The following is a 17,958-nucleotide window of genomic DNA, read 5'->3' on the forward strand; positions in this document are numbered from 1 at the left end:
TTTTTTATGACGTCACGAAAAAGTGTGCTATTCAGACTGTCCCAAACTTTCAAACTCCGACTATAAAGATTCTTCCTACTTGGCAGCGTTGATAATTCAGACAAAGAATTTAGGAACTAATTACAAATATGCAGGGTCCTCCTCAAAGATACGGACCACCAGGGCCGCCGATGCGACCTCCATACTCCCAGGCTGGTTACGGGACAGTACGTGCTGTTTTAAAATAAATTTTATGGTTTTTAATTAATAATAAAGTATGCTCGGCATCAGCAAGTTGATTCATTCACCGATTAATTTTATCGATTGAGGGGCGAAATTGACATTCGCCAATGATTCACCACGATTAAATATTCATTGACTGTGCAGATCAGTGTAAAATCTGTTATATTTCGAATCTCTTGAAAGTTTTACTTGGTGAAATACTGTAATTGTGGTTAGTTAATAATCTTTACCACATATCTACTGATTCAGGGCTGACGTTTTGTGTCTTGTACCCGCAGACAGCTAATGGTGCTATCACATCTAATCAATTCACAAACTTGCATACTTAGTGACACTAGTTAACAACCTAGAAAATATGTGGTCAGTTTCCATACCAAGATTATTCATTGCTTCTCCTCATGTCTTAGTCTTAACCAATTAATATTATCACAAATACTTAATTTTATGCGTAATGTACACACACACACACACACACACACACACACACACACACACACACACACTTGGTTTGGTAGTGCCAGTAGTTTTTCAGCTGCTTCATCACTGCAATGTTATGTTTTCAGTCTCATTAAGCCTGTGCTGTTGACAATGTTGTACAATTCCTTTCTCTCTCTTTCTGCCTTGTCTTCCTTCCTCAGCAAGTCAACCCCTGTGGTCTTTGTCACTGCATGTATATATATGTGTTTGTGTGTGTGTGTGTGTGTGTGTGTGTGCGCGCCTGCATCAGTGCATGTGTTTGCATGTAAAGGATGTTCACATGCATTTCACTGTGTGTGTGTGTGTCTGTGTGTGTATGTGTCCAGCCATATAATTTAATTATAATCTAGTCTGTTCATGAGATTTTCATGTAATTTTATAGTTATCAGACAATAAACAAAAAACAATTAAACTATCAAGCAATATTTAACAATAAGTAACAGGTTTGTGATGCACAATATTTATCTGATGGGTGTATCTATAATCTTATAGATGAAAATATTCTAGACATATCTCATAATTTTAATTTTTATATACTTCATTGCTTGTGATGTGTTCACACTTGTTGCATTAATATGATTCTATGAAAATTTTATTCATTGAATTCATTCATCATAAGATGTACAAAAATTCATTTACACATCTAGTATTCAATTATTGTTATATTTTTTGTTTATATATGCAGGTATACATGTATACATTAGTTATTCAGTTGCTGTAGCATGAACTTTTAAAGTTATATATTTGATTTAGATATGATGAATGATCAGTTGAAACTATCATTTTGTCATGAGAATGCAGTTTAGATAATTGACAAGTGAATCTTTATCAGAAAACTGCTGAAAGGCAGTCACTCGGATAGCAAGAACATAAAACTTTTATTAGAATCTAGAATAGAATTAGAAGGACAGAAGTTACAGAAGTGAAAGTCAAAGCCGGCATTGCAAGCTGACATTTCAATCTAAATACTGAGACGTTGAAATATGGGTTCAGGTTTATTATGGATTAAAAAAAAAAAAGAAAGAAAAAAAGACAAAAACAAAACAAAAACAAAACGACAAAAACAACAACAACAACAATAAATAAAAATAAAAATAAACAGCAAAAAAACAGAAATATACTTTTCAACCCTAATTTTAACTTCAGTCATTTACTCGATCTCTGAATCAGTATATATATATATATATATATATATATATATATATATATATGTATTATAGCCAGGAAAATTTTGATACTTAAGACTGCTTAAGACTGTATTTTTACAAGCATAACATTTACTTTTGAGGTAGTCCATCTCTGTGACATACTCATTTGATATATATATATATATATATATATATATATATATATATATATATATATAGACAATAGCAAAAAGGTAAAAGAATCTTTGAAAAAAAAGAAAGAAAAAAAAGGCTTTTTTAGACAGACTATAATCCACAGGCTTTTTTCTTAACATGTTCACACTCTCCTCTCTCTCTCTTAGTTTGATAATGCTCTGTTGCACTACTTCCTGCACTCTCAGTCTCAGCCACTAATCCTATCTTTTCAATTTCATCCAACATAAATCAATGGAGTTAGGGAGATGGGAGATAAATTTACAAGCAGACACAATGGCATGATTTGCTTCCCTTGTGGGTGACCCAGAAAGATTGACCAAAAGGCAAAACTTTCGAGGGGTGAATAGATTGTGTACTTCTTCCTGCATGATATCCTTTACCTAAAAACATATTATTGTCTCCCTTCCCTTCTTCTTTCTGTTTCATTGATTTATCCTGGCTGAAAGAGAACAAGGTATGGTAAGGTTGATTTCTTCCTTTTTTTTTCTTCTTTTTTTCCCTTTTTTTTTTTTTTTTTTTTTTTTTTTTTCATCAGAGCTAGCAGTACAAAGTGCAAGACTTTGAAATACCGAAAAGAAGAAAAAACAAGAATTTGATATATATATCTTTGCCAAATGTTTTGAACACCAACTGTTTTGAACATTAAGAACACAGTGTTTTCCCCATTCATATTTGCTGCTAAGCACATTATCACTTTAGTGGTGGCAGAGCATAATAGTAATACAGTTTTAACAGGGGGTAGTGATGCATTATGGTATGCACAGTCATCATCGTAGTGATGCATTATGGTATGCACGGTCACCATGACAAAATGTGAAATGAAGTAGGCAGTAACAGTGTTAAAAAAATAAAAAAAAAGGATTTTTTTTTTCTTCAAAGACAAAAAGAGAGAGAGAGATACTCTGAAAGAAAGACGAATACAGTTGTGGGGCAAATGTTCACTTCATATTTTAACCACCTGAGACTGAGTCTCTCATTTCAGTGCGGCAGAGTTGGACATTTTCCCAGTTCTGATGATCATTTTATTTATTAATACTCATTTTGATTAAACGCATAAGATTAAAAAATTACTTTGCACCCAGACACAGGCAGTCATGTTCATGTGCACACACACACACAAATCACACACAGAGATACACTCAGACATGCTCGCACACAACTTGTCAACACTGAAATTCCATGTATCCAGATGTATATATCCCTATATGTCGCGACTGCACCCAGTGACACATACAGGCACAAATTAAAACAGCATAATTTCATTGATTAATTTTTAAACAGCTTCATCTAAATAAGATTTATTTGCTTTGCTTTTTTGATATATGTATATGTGGATGATTTCCTTCTCTTGCATATTTATTTTTCTTGTTCATCAGTAAATTCACAACATATTCCAAAAAATAGCATTTGGTAATTAATTTCTGTTCACCAGCCGGGTCCCAGACCTGCTTATCTGCCTGTGATGGGGGGGCAGCCCAGAATGGGGATGCCAGCTATGCCGCCACACCATGGCTACGGTGGTGAGTTTTGATTGTGTTGTTGTTGTCAGTAAAACTTAATATTGTGGGTAGCAGCACAATCAGTGTTTTGGAGCAGTTCGCTAGTACGAGTCGTATGAAAATTGGAGATGTTGTAAGGTGTAGACTGTACTGTACAGTACATCCTTGACCCTGTCACTCTCAGCAAAAAACATTGCAACCACCTTGACCACCAGTCAGTCAGTCAGTCATCCAAGCAAGCAACCTGGTGAAGCCTGAAACATTATTGTGGTGCCACCGTTGTATCAGTCATAACGAAGTAGTTTTGTTGAGTGTGTTTGTGGACATAGTATAGCAGGGGGAGATACAGAAATTAGAAAGTATAGAGGGGCGAGATGCAGAAATTGTATCATGAAAAAAAGGGGGGAAAAAAGAGAAGAGGGGGAACAAAAAGAAAGTGCGTCCTAAAATTGTAAAAATGGAAATAGTTTATCTGATGTAATTGTAAGACATTTGCTTTCTTGTTCTGTAATATTTGTAATCACTCAAAATAAACTGATCAGCTACTGTAAAAATAATTATTGTCTGATGTCTCTTTGCAGAGTTCTTGCTTTTTTTTTTTTTTTTTTTTTTTTTTTTTTTGCTTTTTTTCTCAGATAATTTCCTTTTTCTGTTTTCAGTGAAAAATTATTTCTAAAGACCTAATATTTTCCAGGCAATATTATCAGATTAGTTTATTCAATTTATTGACAGTGAAGCTTTTTGGAAATTATATCACTGATATTATTAAAAACAAATGCTGATTTAGGCCTTTTAGAATTTAATTAGGCTTCATATTTTTATGATTTTAGATTTAGAATCTCTCGCTTCATACAATATAACCATTTGTTGAAGTGATGCTATTTTGTTTTTTTTTTTTTTTCAGTAAAGCAGATCAGTATATATTTCAATTTTCATACACTTCTTCCCATTCCCACCATGCAGATGTGTACATATAAAACAAAATGCACACACTGAAGCACATGCCCAGCATTTCTCCGACACATGCATGTATTACAGACATGCACATTTGGACACACACACAAAAATGAATTTTCTATCTTATACACAAACACATAAACAACTCACACCCAGTGATCATCTGCAAACATGCACAGACGCACCCAAACAGATGCACACACAGACACACACACAAAGACGACCCACATATACACGTACACACAAACGCAGATGTGGAAGAGAGAGAGTATGCTGAACACAAGTGCAGATCAAGCAGGCAATTTCAGTCTGAAAACAAATCCATACATGCACCATGCTTTACTTATCTCCCTAGGGACCACAGCTGTAGTGCGTCTTTGTACATAATGCTTTTTATTATACCTTGCTGGTGCTGCTTTCGTTCTGCCAATCACTGACTGCTGTATTACACGTTGATGATACAGCCCCACGCACCGCCTCCACCCCTCCACCCACTACCAATGCTTCTACCTCCACTGGTAGTGGGTCTAACGCAGCAGGGTCTAGTGGGTCAGGCTTGAAAGGGTCGAGTAAGTAATTGACCTGCACCAGCCAGTTTCTTCTTTTTTTTTTTTTTTTTTGAATGGACCGGACATGCCTGCTAGAGCAACCCCCAATATCATAGACAGCCATGCTGATGGTCGGAGACCTGTACTGAAACTGTTTGCTTTGGTTTGGTTTGTGTTTAGATTTTTATTTTTATTTTTATTTTTTTATTAGAATGAAGGCCTTTTCATGAAAGGGATATAAGATTTATAACTGCGAAGTACCTGGGTGGAAAAAAGTACTGTTTTGTGAAAATATATGTTTATTTATTGCCGTGAAGCAAGAAAGGTGTAAATTGGAAGGTGGTTTGGAAGCGATGTTCTCACAATTTTATTTCATGGGTGACTTTCTAACTTTGTTCAGAAAATGACCATGTTGTTATTCATAAATTTAATAAGTTTAGTCTTGCTGGCCCTAGGGAAACAATGCATTCAGGTTTAGACAGCTTTTTTGTGTGTGGGACTAGTTCCTTGTTTTCCAAATTTGAATTAAATCAAGCATGTGAAGATTGTATTTTTCATTCATTTCATGCTTAGCCGCTGAACTAGGTGGCTGCTGTGCTGCTTTATTGTCAAGGTCTATGTATATTAATTTTGTAGATGCTGTCTTTGAAGCCAGGACTGTAATGTTGAACATGACGTTGGTGTTGGCTTGGCAGTCTGATCCATTTCAAGCATTTGAAGTCAGAACCATTGAATCCACATTTGATCTGTGGTGTTTAGACTCACTCGCATTTGGAAGAGAATGATTTTTCATACACTGCATGGTATTTCATTTTATAGTAATGTTTCAGTTTATGTTTCTCAAAACAGGATGGAACAAATTAGTCCAGGAAAATTCTTGTCAGACCAGCAGATTATTCCCCTTTGTCAGTCATGGCAGGTTAGACTGTATAGTTTCAAATTCTGTGTCTGATGTCAGCAGTGGCAGTTAAGTCTGTATAGTTTCAAATTCTGTGTCTGGTAATTGAGATTTCCCACAAATTCCGGGGATCGAAAGTGGACAAGTGTTATTAGTTTGGTGTAGAAGGAAACTGGGAAGAAAACGGTTGCAATTCTAATCATCTATGGCTCTATTGATCTTGAAACTGAATGGAAAACAAAGCAAACAGTTTCAGGGTCTGTGTTTATAGTGAATCGAAGTAGTCTGGCAAGAACTCTTGTAGTGAGACTGGATCAGTAGCACTCTTGAATGCCATAGTCACAGATTGTGATATGAAACTTTGAAAATTTCAGGAATGTAACAGTTTAGTGTACTCACACTCATGGAATAATACACACTAAGAACATCTCCGGTAAAACAGATTTGCATCTTCAGCATTTAATGTACATCTGTCTGGTTGTTTGTGAAGGTACTCCCTTCAGAACAGAATATAACAGACCTAGCGATTTGCATTTGAAGCCAATAATGTGGTTAACATTTCAGCTCAGTGGTAGTACACTATGTTTGTCAAACCTTTTCTAACTCTTCCCGTCATCCCAATGACCAATGTTGACTACTGAGTATTTGAAAATTATTTTTTGATGTTTTACACTTAACCATTCCTGTTAAAATTGCACTCCATTCCTGTTTGCTTTTGAACAAAATATCAGTTTATGTCCATCACCTGTAGTAATTCCCACTGACTTTAATGTTGTTTCTAAAAAGTCATTCTCTCTAATAAAACAGTAATGAATTTCTCAGAATTTACTCATCTTCATGTTGTCTTTCTCTTCTCCTTAACTTACACTGTAATTACAGTCAGTTTCAGATACAATGAGGATTTTTTTGTTTCTGAGCACTCAAGTATGTGCATGCTGTCACTAGCTTTAGTGACAAAGTAGATTGTTATTAAGGATTCATTGGAAGACTTACTGAATGAGGGTTTGCATTTAGTTGAAGAGACTTCTGCTGCAATGTTTGAAGATATTGAATGAAGGATTCCATTTAGTTAAAGAGATTTTGCCTGCCAAGTTTGAAGACATATTGAGTGAAGGATTGCTTTAGTTGAAGAGAATTTGCTGCCAAGTTTGAAGACATATTGAAGGGTTGATTTAGTTGAAGAGAATTTGCCTGCCACATTTGAAGACATTGAAGGATTGCTTTAGTTGAAGACTTTGCCTCCCAAGTTTGAAGACATATTGAATGAGGGTTGCATTAGTTGAGAGTTTGGTTGCCAAGTTTGAAGACATGTTGAATGAAGAATGGAATTAGTTGAAGAGACTTTGGCTGCCAGGTTTGAAGACATATTGAATGAAGGGTTGCTTTAGTTGAAGATAATTTGCCTGCAACGCTTGAAGACACTGAATGAAGGATTGCTTTAGTAGAAGACTTTGTCTCCCAAGTTTGAAGACATATTGAATGAGGGTTGCATTAGTAAAAGAGAGTTTTGGCTGCTGTGTTTGAAGACATATTGAATGAGGGTTGCATTAGTAAAAGAGAGTTTTGGCTGCTGTGTTTGAAGACATATTGAATGAGGGTTGCATTAGTAAAAGAGAGTTTTGGCTGCTGTGTTTGAAGACATATTGAACGAAGGGTTGCTTTAGTTGAAGAGAATTTGCCTCCCAAGTTTGAAGTTATTTGAATGAATGATTAGTTTAGTTGAAGAGAATTTGCCTCCCAAGTTTGAAGACATATCAGTTTCAATTAAACGAAGGAATGCATTTGTTGAAGAAAATTTGCCATACCATCTGTCAGCAACAACACAGGAAGGAAATGAAATGAATTAAACAAACGTCAGTCATGACAATGCAACTTGTTTGAGAGTGAAATATAACAATGATACTCAACACAAAGCAAAAGTACAATGCTCTTGCTTGGATTTTTCAGGTCTGTTTCTTACATAATAGATAAATCAGTAAATGCAAAGGTTAGATTTGTAGGGGGGAAATGTGATGAAATTCTCTGTTTATCATCAGTAAAGCTTTTTTGTGCACATAGTCATACTCTTATACACTTATGCTCTCATACACACCACATACATATGTGACCAAATAAAGACATTTGCACACACATGATGTGTACACACATGCACAGATGCACACACACATGCTTATAGCTCTCCCTCTCTCTCTCTCACAATAATGCACATGTATGCACACACACACAACACACACACCACACACATGCACACACACACTTAAACACACATGTGCACACACGAATTTACACTCATACACTCACAAACATGTACAACATCCAATACACATGCATGCGCACATTCATACGCACACACTTTCTCTCTCACATATCACACACACACACACATTCACATGCACACACACACACACATATATGCATGCATGCATGCACGCCATCCCCCACCACACACACACACACAGGCGTTTAGACAGAGAAGATAAAAGAATCACATTGTTTAGGCATGAAAGATGCATGTTGTGCTGAAAGACAGGACTTGAGAGTAAGTGCAAGGAAAAACAAGATCTATTTATAAAAAAAATAAATAAATAAAAAGAAAATTATTGTAAAAAAAAAAAAAAGCATAAAATTAGCATGTGGCATCTTGAGTATGTACCGGATTTTCATGTTTGCTCTCAGAGGAAAGGGCATGCATGGTGAATACATACAAATTGCTTGATTTGCTCTGAAATTTGTTTGGTTTCATAAAGAAAACTTTTTTTTTTTTTTTCATTATTGTATCTTTTTTTTTTTTCTTATTACACTGAAGCTGCATGTTAAGGTAGAGCTACTGAGTGCATATGTAACAATTGTTAAAATTAAATTAACTTACTTGTGTATGTATAGAGAGACACATTACCAGTGAGACTAAATTTTTGTATCGAAGCTGCATATTATACGTTATAGAGTTAAGTTGCTGATTTACCTATCAGTGTTATACAATTTTTGACAAAAAATTATCTTAAGAATAAAATTATTACACACACACACACACACACACGATGTACATGTTATCAGGAGACAGGGCAATGGAATGATTTTGAGTCAGTTACAAAAGATAATAAACTGTTCACAGCCTTCCCCACTCCTGCAAACACACACACACACACACACACACACACACACACACACACGAGGGGACCATATATATTGATCTCTTACATCTGCTCCCTTCAAAATCCTTTCCTCCCCCCACACCCTCACCCATCATGGCTATCGATTTGTGTCTGTCTCACTGTCTCTGTGATACTGATAGTGTGAGTCTCTTTGGTCTCTGCTCTGTCCATTTGCCTGTCACTGTCTGTCTCTTGTTGACTCTGCTTTTTTCTTCTCTCCCTCCCATTTTGATCAGTGACAACTGATATATATTATGAATTGTTTGCTGGCAAACTTAGCAAATCTATTGTGATGTTGTGAGAGCAACAAACAATATCCGCAGCAAAATGAGTGTGAGTGTGTGTGTGTTATAGATATTTATGACTGTTACATTATATTGTGCAAGGGAAAACTTGGTGATAATTACTGTGTGGGTTGTAAGAGCTGGGGCGAATAATGTCAGCAATGATTGATATACAATACCAGTTTTGTGATACAATGACAAAACCTGTTTGTGACACCGTGTCAGTGAGTGTTGGGTGAGAGCATGGAGAATTCTGTGGCGTATTACCTCATTTCATTGCATGGTTTTCAGGCCAGCCATTGCCACCAGCCTGAACATGATTGTTTGCTCATGGCTTAGCTCTGTCTGGCAGCTGCCTGAAAAAAATAAAAAATAAAAAAATAAGCATGATCGTGGGTTAGTGGGCCACCAGCTAATATTGTATACCTAGGCTGGGTGAATTTGCATGGTCAGTTCATTATGCATGCTTGCTTTCTGTTTGTGCTGAAAGACCTGCTCAGAATTAGTTGACTGGATTATGACAGTGATGATTGATTGATTTGATGGTGATTATATTTAGTATCATTCTACTTCTTCATTGATATATGTCATAATTTGAGAATTTTTGCCTGTTTGTTTCGTGAATGTGCGTTGATGATCTTTTAACGTTTATTTTATCGTCATCATCATCAACATTGTCATCACAATTTGTACAAGTTTCCCTCTAATGCACTGTTTTGTGGAAAATGGTGTTCTGCATTGAGCAAGCAGTAGCACTGCTTTACTGATAAGAGAGAATGGGTGTGGGGGACGGAAAGAGAGAGGGAGATAGAGAGAAGCTGATACAAAAATAAGAATAATAATGCAGACTGACCCTCACGCCTCACAGACGGTGAGTTCATGGGGTTTTCAATAAAAGTAAGACACAGGTATATATATTTATGCATACAAGAACCACTTCTCATGCACAACAAGTTTTTAGAGACAACAATAACATCAAAGAACTGCAAGAACAGTAACAAGTAGTGGGTGTAGAAAATAACACTGATAACAGCAACAGTAACTTAGATAACTAGCTTCTGATAAATCATAAAATACGTGTACCTGATGCTTTGAAAATGGAAAGGACACACACCATGTTCATTGAGTGGGTACCTGGGATGTTTAAAAAAAAAAAAATAATAAAAAATTTAAAAAAGTCTAGTATTTGAATACATAGAGTGAAAATCCTGTTTGGGAACTTCAGTCTAATGCTAGGATATTTTGCTATGACACAAAGTATTATCCCTTGGCAATTTCTGGGCTCAGTAACTTAGATCATGACTGGATATTCAATTCAATTCAATTCAAAAACACTTTATTAATCCACATGGGAATTAACGTGTGCAATCACAGGCTTATTGTAGACACCAACATAAAAATTAACATATTAACATATGCCTGCCTTTGTTAGTTTGTATGTATGTAGCAATGTAAATTTGATTAGAAAGTCCAGCATTAGATTGACCCTCAGTTGGTAGTCTGAACACCATAAAGTTATGGAAAGTAAGTCCCTGGGACCCCAAAGATTTATTTTACTTATCAGTTTTAATTTCAGTTTCTCAAGGAGGCGTCAGTGTGTTCAGGACAAATCCATACATGTATGCATCGCCACATCTTCTAGGCAGATGTCTGATCAGCGGCATAACCTAACATGCCTAGTCAGACCTTGAGTGCATATATCTATCACTCAGTATCAGCGTGGGTTAATCTTTTACAGAATCTTGTCAGAGGACAACACTTACGTACCCATGGGTCCTTCTTCAATGTGTCAAGTGCGTGCTGCACTTGGGATCTCGGTTTATTATCGTATTTGAATGATTTGACACTCAGTTTGATTTTCCAGTCGAACTTGGGAGAAGGGCGGTAAGCCCACAATTTCTCGCAATCCCACGATTTCTCTCACTTTGAGAGAAATCGTGGGAAGCGTCCCAACGATTTCTCTCACTTTGGGAGAAATCGTGGGATTGAGAGAAATTGTGGTCGTTCCCCTCCCACATTATCTCTCACTTGCAAGAAATCATGGGGCGCGCCCCCAGGATTTCTTACAATGTGTGAGAAATCGTGGAAAGTGCCCATTATTTTTATCCAGAATATTTCTGTTGTCACCAGAGTTGGTTTCTGGTCTTTTCCCAATGCAAATCTAAGAGAAAAATGAGAGAGATAAAAAGAAAAAGTAGGGTGACGACAATGATGATCATGAAAATGACAGTGGCGTTAGTGAAGACATCAATGGTAATGACACTGAAACACAACTACTTACTGTATTTCACGTAGGATGGATCACTGAAATGCATCGACCTCAAATTCAACATTGGAATCAATAGCAAGCAACAAAATTCAGGCAATGTGTATAACTCAAACAGAAATATGATATGAAATGATATATGATATGATATAATACAACCTCAAAATCAACATCGAAATCAATAGCAAGCAACGAAATTTAGGGAATGTGTATAACTCAAACAGAAATATAACATGACATGTTATTATATAATGTAATATAATATGATATAATATAATATAACATGACGAACTGAATCTTTCCTGGATATTGGGAATAAAATCAAAACAAAACAAGAGAGGCAAGGCCTTCAAGACTCACGTGATACACTTTAAAAAAAAAAAAATAAAGAAAAATCTAATTGTTAAAATGTGTTCTGTATTTGTTATTATAAAGCTTCGGGTTAAAAAAAAAAAAAAAAAAAAAAAAAAAAAAAAAGCCCTGAAGGCAGATTTGAACCCCGCATGTTCGGGTGAAGAAACTGTCTTACTCAATACACTATTGTGGCTCCTTAATTGACGTTAAAAAATTTAACATTTAAACATGCTTTTTTAAGGGCGATAAATCGATTGCAGTATTCGCAGTGAGAACGCTGTTTAAATCATATTATTCTGGTGTGTCTTGGGCATTCAAAAAATCCTTAAGGGCAATTAAGAATTCTTTTTAAGTCCACGGTAATGGAGACGTGGCTATTGCTGCAATCACACTGCAACATTTAGCCGTTTTCTTTGGATCTAGATAGATGTACAAGTTTAGTTACACCTGCTGGGAATGTACAACACGGTCGATTCAGTTTCACTTTTATGTTCATTCTAGTTTTATAGTTTTAAAGTTGATATGAAAATTGAGTATTTTGTTAAAGTAATAACATGTAGAGCCAAGTAAAAGTACTTCTAAACGTTGTATGAAGTGAAAAGGACTTAATTTTGAGAAAAGTCAAGACTGGAAATTTTTACGTTTCATCAAGGGTATTAACTCTCATGGTTTATTATTTTAAACTGTGAATTCCAATTGATTTTGTTGATATTTTTATGGCAGTTTGGGGCATAATCCAGTAAGTGATGGGGCGTTCACAAATCTTTCTCTGAATAAATATTTAACGGTCTCCTTCTCCAACTTTCCATCACATGTTATCGCGTAGTGTTGATTGAATATAGGATTGAACGGGCAGGTCAACTACTTGTAACAAATGGCGTCCTTCGCATTCGTGAGGAATATGAACACGCGCTTTGAATATGTATAAATATGTGTACGCAATTGATTTTTGCCCATGACCTTCAGGGCTCAGCCAGCAGCAAGTCCACTCGTAGTATTGATTTTAGTACTTTCCGAAAAAGACCACTTGGGCGAATGAACATAGTGAAAACCCTGTACACTGAGAGTAAAACACACAAGCTTTTTATGTATTGATTATAATTTCAAAATGTAATGTTTAAGATGAGAAAGATCAGTTTAAAGCAAATTAACCCCCCTGGCATTATTTCCCTTTTTCACTAGCTGCACCAAAGACATGCACCAGAAATATAACTTCCATGCTTAGCAAAAGAAGTTCCTGTTTGAACAAAAAAAAATGATAAAAATGACTGCTCTTGATGCTGTGTCAGAATATCAGATCAAAGTGCCAAGTTTAGAGAGAGAGAGAGAGAGAGAGAGAGAGAGAGAGAGAGAGAAATATATATAACAGTAAATTCTTTTTGCATATAATTTGGCTTCTTCATTTTTTTATTTTTTTTTTTTTTTTTTTTTTTGCCCATCCCAGAGGTGCAATATTGTTTTAAACAAGATGACTGGAAAGAACTGAATGTTTCCTATTTTTATGCCAAATTTGGCATCAACTTACAAAGTATTTGCAGAGAAAATGGCAATGTTAAAGTTTACCACGGACACGGACACACACACACACACACACACACACACAACCGAACATTAACACCAGGTTAAAACATAGACTCACTTTGTTTACACAAATGAGTCAAGGATTCAACTTCACACATAGATGTGACAGCAAAATATGTGTTTCACTATGTTTTTCCCTCACATTGGGTGCATGAAACTGGACCAAATAGTTTTGATCTTTGTTGTGATGCAACCTTTTCTGTTACATTTATTTAGAATGTTCTTCATTTCATGCTTGTTCATTTGTTCATCTGTTTGTGTCAGCATCCTTCCTCATGCAAGATTGCACTGCAAATAGAATCTCAGTTTCACAGAAGATACTTAAAACATGAAAATATTTTAAAACAGAGTGAAAGAAGACCAAATCAACCAGCCAAGCAAACACATAAGGAAACACACACACACTCACACACACACACACACACACACACACTCACTCACTCACTCACTCACTCACCCACACACTCACTCACTCACTCACATACACATACATTCACACTTTTTTGACTCACTTGTGTAAACAAAGTGAGTCTATGTTTTAACCTGGTGTTCGGTTGTCTGTGTGTGTGTCTGTGTGTCCGTGGTAAACTTTAACATTGACATTTTCTCTGCAACTACTTTGTCAGTTGACACCAAATTTGGCATAAAAATAGGAAAAATTCAGTTCTTTCCAGTCATCTTGTTTAAAACAATATTGCGCCTCTGGGATGGGCACAAAAAAATAAAGAATGAAGCCTAATTATATGCAAACTGCATTTACTGTTATATTTATTTTTTTTGTATTCTCTAAACTTGGCACTTTGATCTGATATTCTGACCCAACAGCTGGAGCAGTCATTATTATCATTTTTTGTTCAAACAGGAACTTCTTTTGCTAAGCATGGAAGTTTTATTTATTTTGCAAACGTTTTGGTGCAGATAGTAAAAAAGGGAAATTACTCTGTAATGCTAGGGGAGTTAATTTGCTTTAAACTGATTTTTCTCATCTTAAACATTACATTTTGAAATTATACTCAATACATAAAAAGCTTGGATTTTTTTTTTGATTTTTTTTTTTAAGTGTATCACAAGTGAGTCTTGAAGGCCTTGCCTCTCTTGTTTTCTTTTTTTTTTTAAACCAGTATTTTGCCATCATCTTCACCGTCTTTTGTTGATGTCTTTGTTAATGCCACGGTCATTATCATGATCGTCATCGTCATTTCCCACATTTCTCGTTTCTTTTTATCTCTCTCATTTTTCTCTTAGATTTGCATCGGGAAAAGACAAGAAACCAACTTCAGTGATAAAAGAAATAGTTTTGATAAAAATAAGGGGCTCTTCCCACGATTTCTCTCACAGGGGGCGACCCCCACGATTTCTCTCAAAGTGAGAGAAATCGTGGGATTGTGAGAGATCGTGGGCCTACAGGGCGAGACTGGGATTCAAACCCAGATCCTCATGGACACGGTACTGTTAGATGAGCATCTTAACGATTCTGCCACCTTCCTCGTGGCAAGAAGCTCTGGTAACACAAACAACAGCAACAAAATCCTTGAACCGGTGTGTCATAATAATGGATGTTGTCTTGAGACTCCACGGTGTGTGATAGGATCTTCTTCAGGCTGACAGAATATGAACTCTTGTTTTCAGTCTTTTTGTATGTGTGTGTGTGTGTGTGTGTGTACAGAGAGAGAGAAAGAGATAAAATCTCTCTCTCTCTCTCTCTCTCTCTCTCTCTACACACACACACACACACACACACACACACACACGTACACAAAAATTTAAAACATAGTTCATATTCTGTCAGCTTGAAGAAGATCCTTTCACAGACACATACACAAAGTTTTAAAACAGAGTTCATATTTTGTCAGCCTGAAGTTGGGTGACACTTCCTCACTCCTATCTTGTGAGCACTTCTGCTTGTGCTTCCACAGTACAACACAACACAATACAAGATTACAATACAACACAATTTAACACAACACAATGCAGCACAAAATAAACCAACACCCCCCCTTCCCCTCTCCCCTCTCCTGCCCCCCACCAAAAAGAAGCCCAAAACGACACAGGACAATGCTTCATAAGTTCATTACTTCCATTGCCAGCTTTCCTTGTCTATGTGTTTGAGTGTGTGTGTATCATGTGTCATGTATGTGTGTGCATGTATGCATCTTTTGCATGTTCATCTGTCTCTGTCTGACTGTCTTATCTATCTTATGGTATACATAATAATAATAAAAAATAATAATGGTATTTATATAGCGCTGAATCTTGTGCAGAGACAAATCAAAGCATCACATAACACAGGCTCATGCATGCATGTGCGCGCGCACACACACACATACACACCTACCTCCCATTCCCTTTCTCTCCCTCCCTCCCTCCCATTTTGTCTCTACTCTCTCTTTCATGCCTTCCTCTTCCAACTAAACCAGATCTAATCATCTCTATCATGTTGTTAATTCTGGTGCTGTGTACATAACAAAAGGAAGATGTGGGTGTAGGTGTGGGGGGGTAGGTGGCTAGGGAAGATGAAAAAGGGGAGAGTGGGAGAGGAAGAGGGTAGGGTTGAGATTAGCAGTGATTGCGTTCCTTTGTTTTTACGATTGATGCATTGCGCTTGTGTATCCAGTATCTGGTGACGTGCAGGGATTTATTTACTTATTTATAACAAAATCAATGTCCCCATCCCATTTATCTCTCTTCTACGAACGGCCCGACACACACATTGCAGACACACACACACACATGCACCTAGCCCCCCGCTCCAGCACACACCAGGAATAATGGAACAGCACAAAAGCAACAAGAGCACACACATACACATGTGCGCACATAATGCTCAATGTCTCTTTGTCACTCTCCAATTCCTAAACGTATCTACCACTGTGTATAATATGTGTGTACCCATGCACGCACGTGCATGTCGCTTCCGCCCACTCAAACCCCCACCTCCCCATGTACACACACTGAAAACCATTATCACACATCCCCCACTCTCCCCACTTCCCCCAACATAAACATTCACTCATTCACGCGCGCGCGCGCACACACACACACACACACACGCACACACTTACCTTTCCACCGGACGGTCGGTCATTCACTGGCACTGTAGGCATTACACACAACAATACAGGGTGAGGATTAGTATAAATCAGTCCCCCACCCCACCCTTTCCCAGCCCAGGAGAGGCTGGCTGGTGCGGTGGTGTAATCTGCGACATTGAACCTGCTCCAACTGCCATGCATGTTGTACGGGGCACAAAGTAACATGCCTACTGGCAACATGCAAGAGACAAGCAGCCAAGCGGCAGTAGCGGCGATCCGTGTACTGTCGTGGTAGTGGTGCAGCAAGTCGCCATGCACTCGACGATAAGCCAGCCCCGAGCTATTAGTATCAGAGCCTGCTGCCCAGCAGAAACTGAAAAGCGACGCTGACTGACCTCTCGGCCTGTCTGCTGCCCTCACTCCCCCCACACCCCCACCTCCAACCCCGCTTTGTTTACTTTAGCCACTGTTTGCCCGTACCGGTAGCACATGAAATTCCCGGGGCGGCCAGTAGCCAGCCCAGTCGTTGTGTGTGCGTGTGTGAGATGTGGCGGTCGGTTGGAGAAGTTCCTTGTCTGTTCGTTAACTGAACTGTTGGAACCTGAAGTGTGGTGGTAGTAGTCGCAGATAGGATACACATACACACACGCACGCACGCACAAATGACTTGCATGCTTTGCCTTGCTTGACCGTTTTTTTTTTATTCACGAGGGTTTGTTGTTGTTATTGTTGAGAGGACCTCGACTCGTGAGAAATAAGAGAGGTGACTGCTTGTGAAGCGTAGACTTGTGTTTATTCTTGCCTGCCCTGTGAGAAAGATTCAGGTAGGTGTTAATTTTGATTTTAATTCTTATTTATTTATTAAATCATTTTAGTGGGAGGAGGGTAAAGGAAGGGGTAGAGGTTGCTATGCCTTGGTGCCTTGGTGTGTTAGAGTATAAGCTCGATATAGTATATGTATACATACTGCATATAATAATAGCAGTTGATACACCATTTAGCAGTTGAGTTCGATACATTATTGTTCAGGTTACCGGCTTACCTCTCGGGTTGTGGGGCAGTCTTCGATCAGTAGTATCGGCTGGCGTTGAGTCATAGTTTGTATGAGCTACACACAGTATGTAGGTATTTTATCTTCTTTTTTCTCTCTCTTTTTTTTTTTTGAATACTTGGAACGAAGTTTGCGTGAGGCAGTTTTGCAAAAGGTTAACTGTAAAGGGCTGGTCAGGCGTTCTTGTCCTGAGCGTAAGACCCGGCCTTAATGGAAGGAGGCATGGTTTGGATCGGTGGGAACGGAGCGATCGCGTGTCTGTGAAATTGTCTCACTAGAACATAGTTAAGTGGT

General features: G+C 37.4%; 1 protein-coding gene across 12 annotated transcripts in view; it reads left to right on the forward strand.

Moving 5' to 3' along the window:
- Positions 1–69: 69 nt before the first annotated feature.
- LOC143275406 (SWI/SNF-related matrix-associated actin-dependent regulator of chromatin subfamily D member 1-like) overlaps positions 70–17,958 on the forward strand; it is a 64,620-nt gene continuing 46,731 nt past the window's right edge. For 6 of the 12 annotated variants that reach the window (XM_076579510.1, XM_076579537.1, XM_076579519.1 and 3 more), the window contains exons 1-2: positions 70–206; positions 3,475–3,562. In XM_076579510.1, coding sequence (XP_076435625.1) covers positions 129–206; positions 3,475–3,562 — 166 coding nt within the window. In that variant the 5' untranslated portion in view covers positions 70–128. Of the gene's footprint in view, positions 207–3,474; positions 3,563–4,962; positions 5,068–17,141; positions 17,438–17,958 lie in introns of those variants that run through there. The other 6 variants (XM_076579486.1, XM_076579502.1, XM_076579495.1 and 3 more) reach the window with 3 other exon arrangements.

Source organism: Babylonia areolata, chromosome 2 (assembly GCF_041734735.1).
Source record: "Babylonia areolata isolate BAREFJ2019XMU chromosome 2, ASM4173473v1, whole genome shotgun sequence".
Taxonomy (NCBI): domain Eukaryota; kingdom Metazoa; phylum Mollusca; class Gastropoda; order Neogastropoda; family Buccinidae; genus Babylonia; species Babylonia areolata.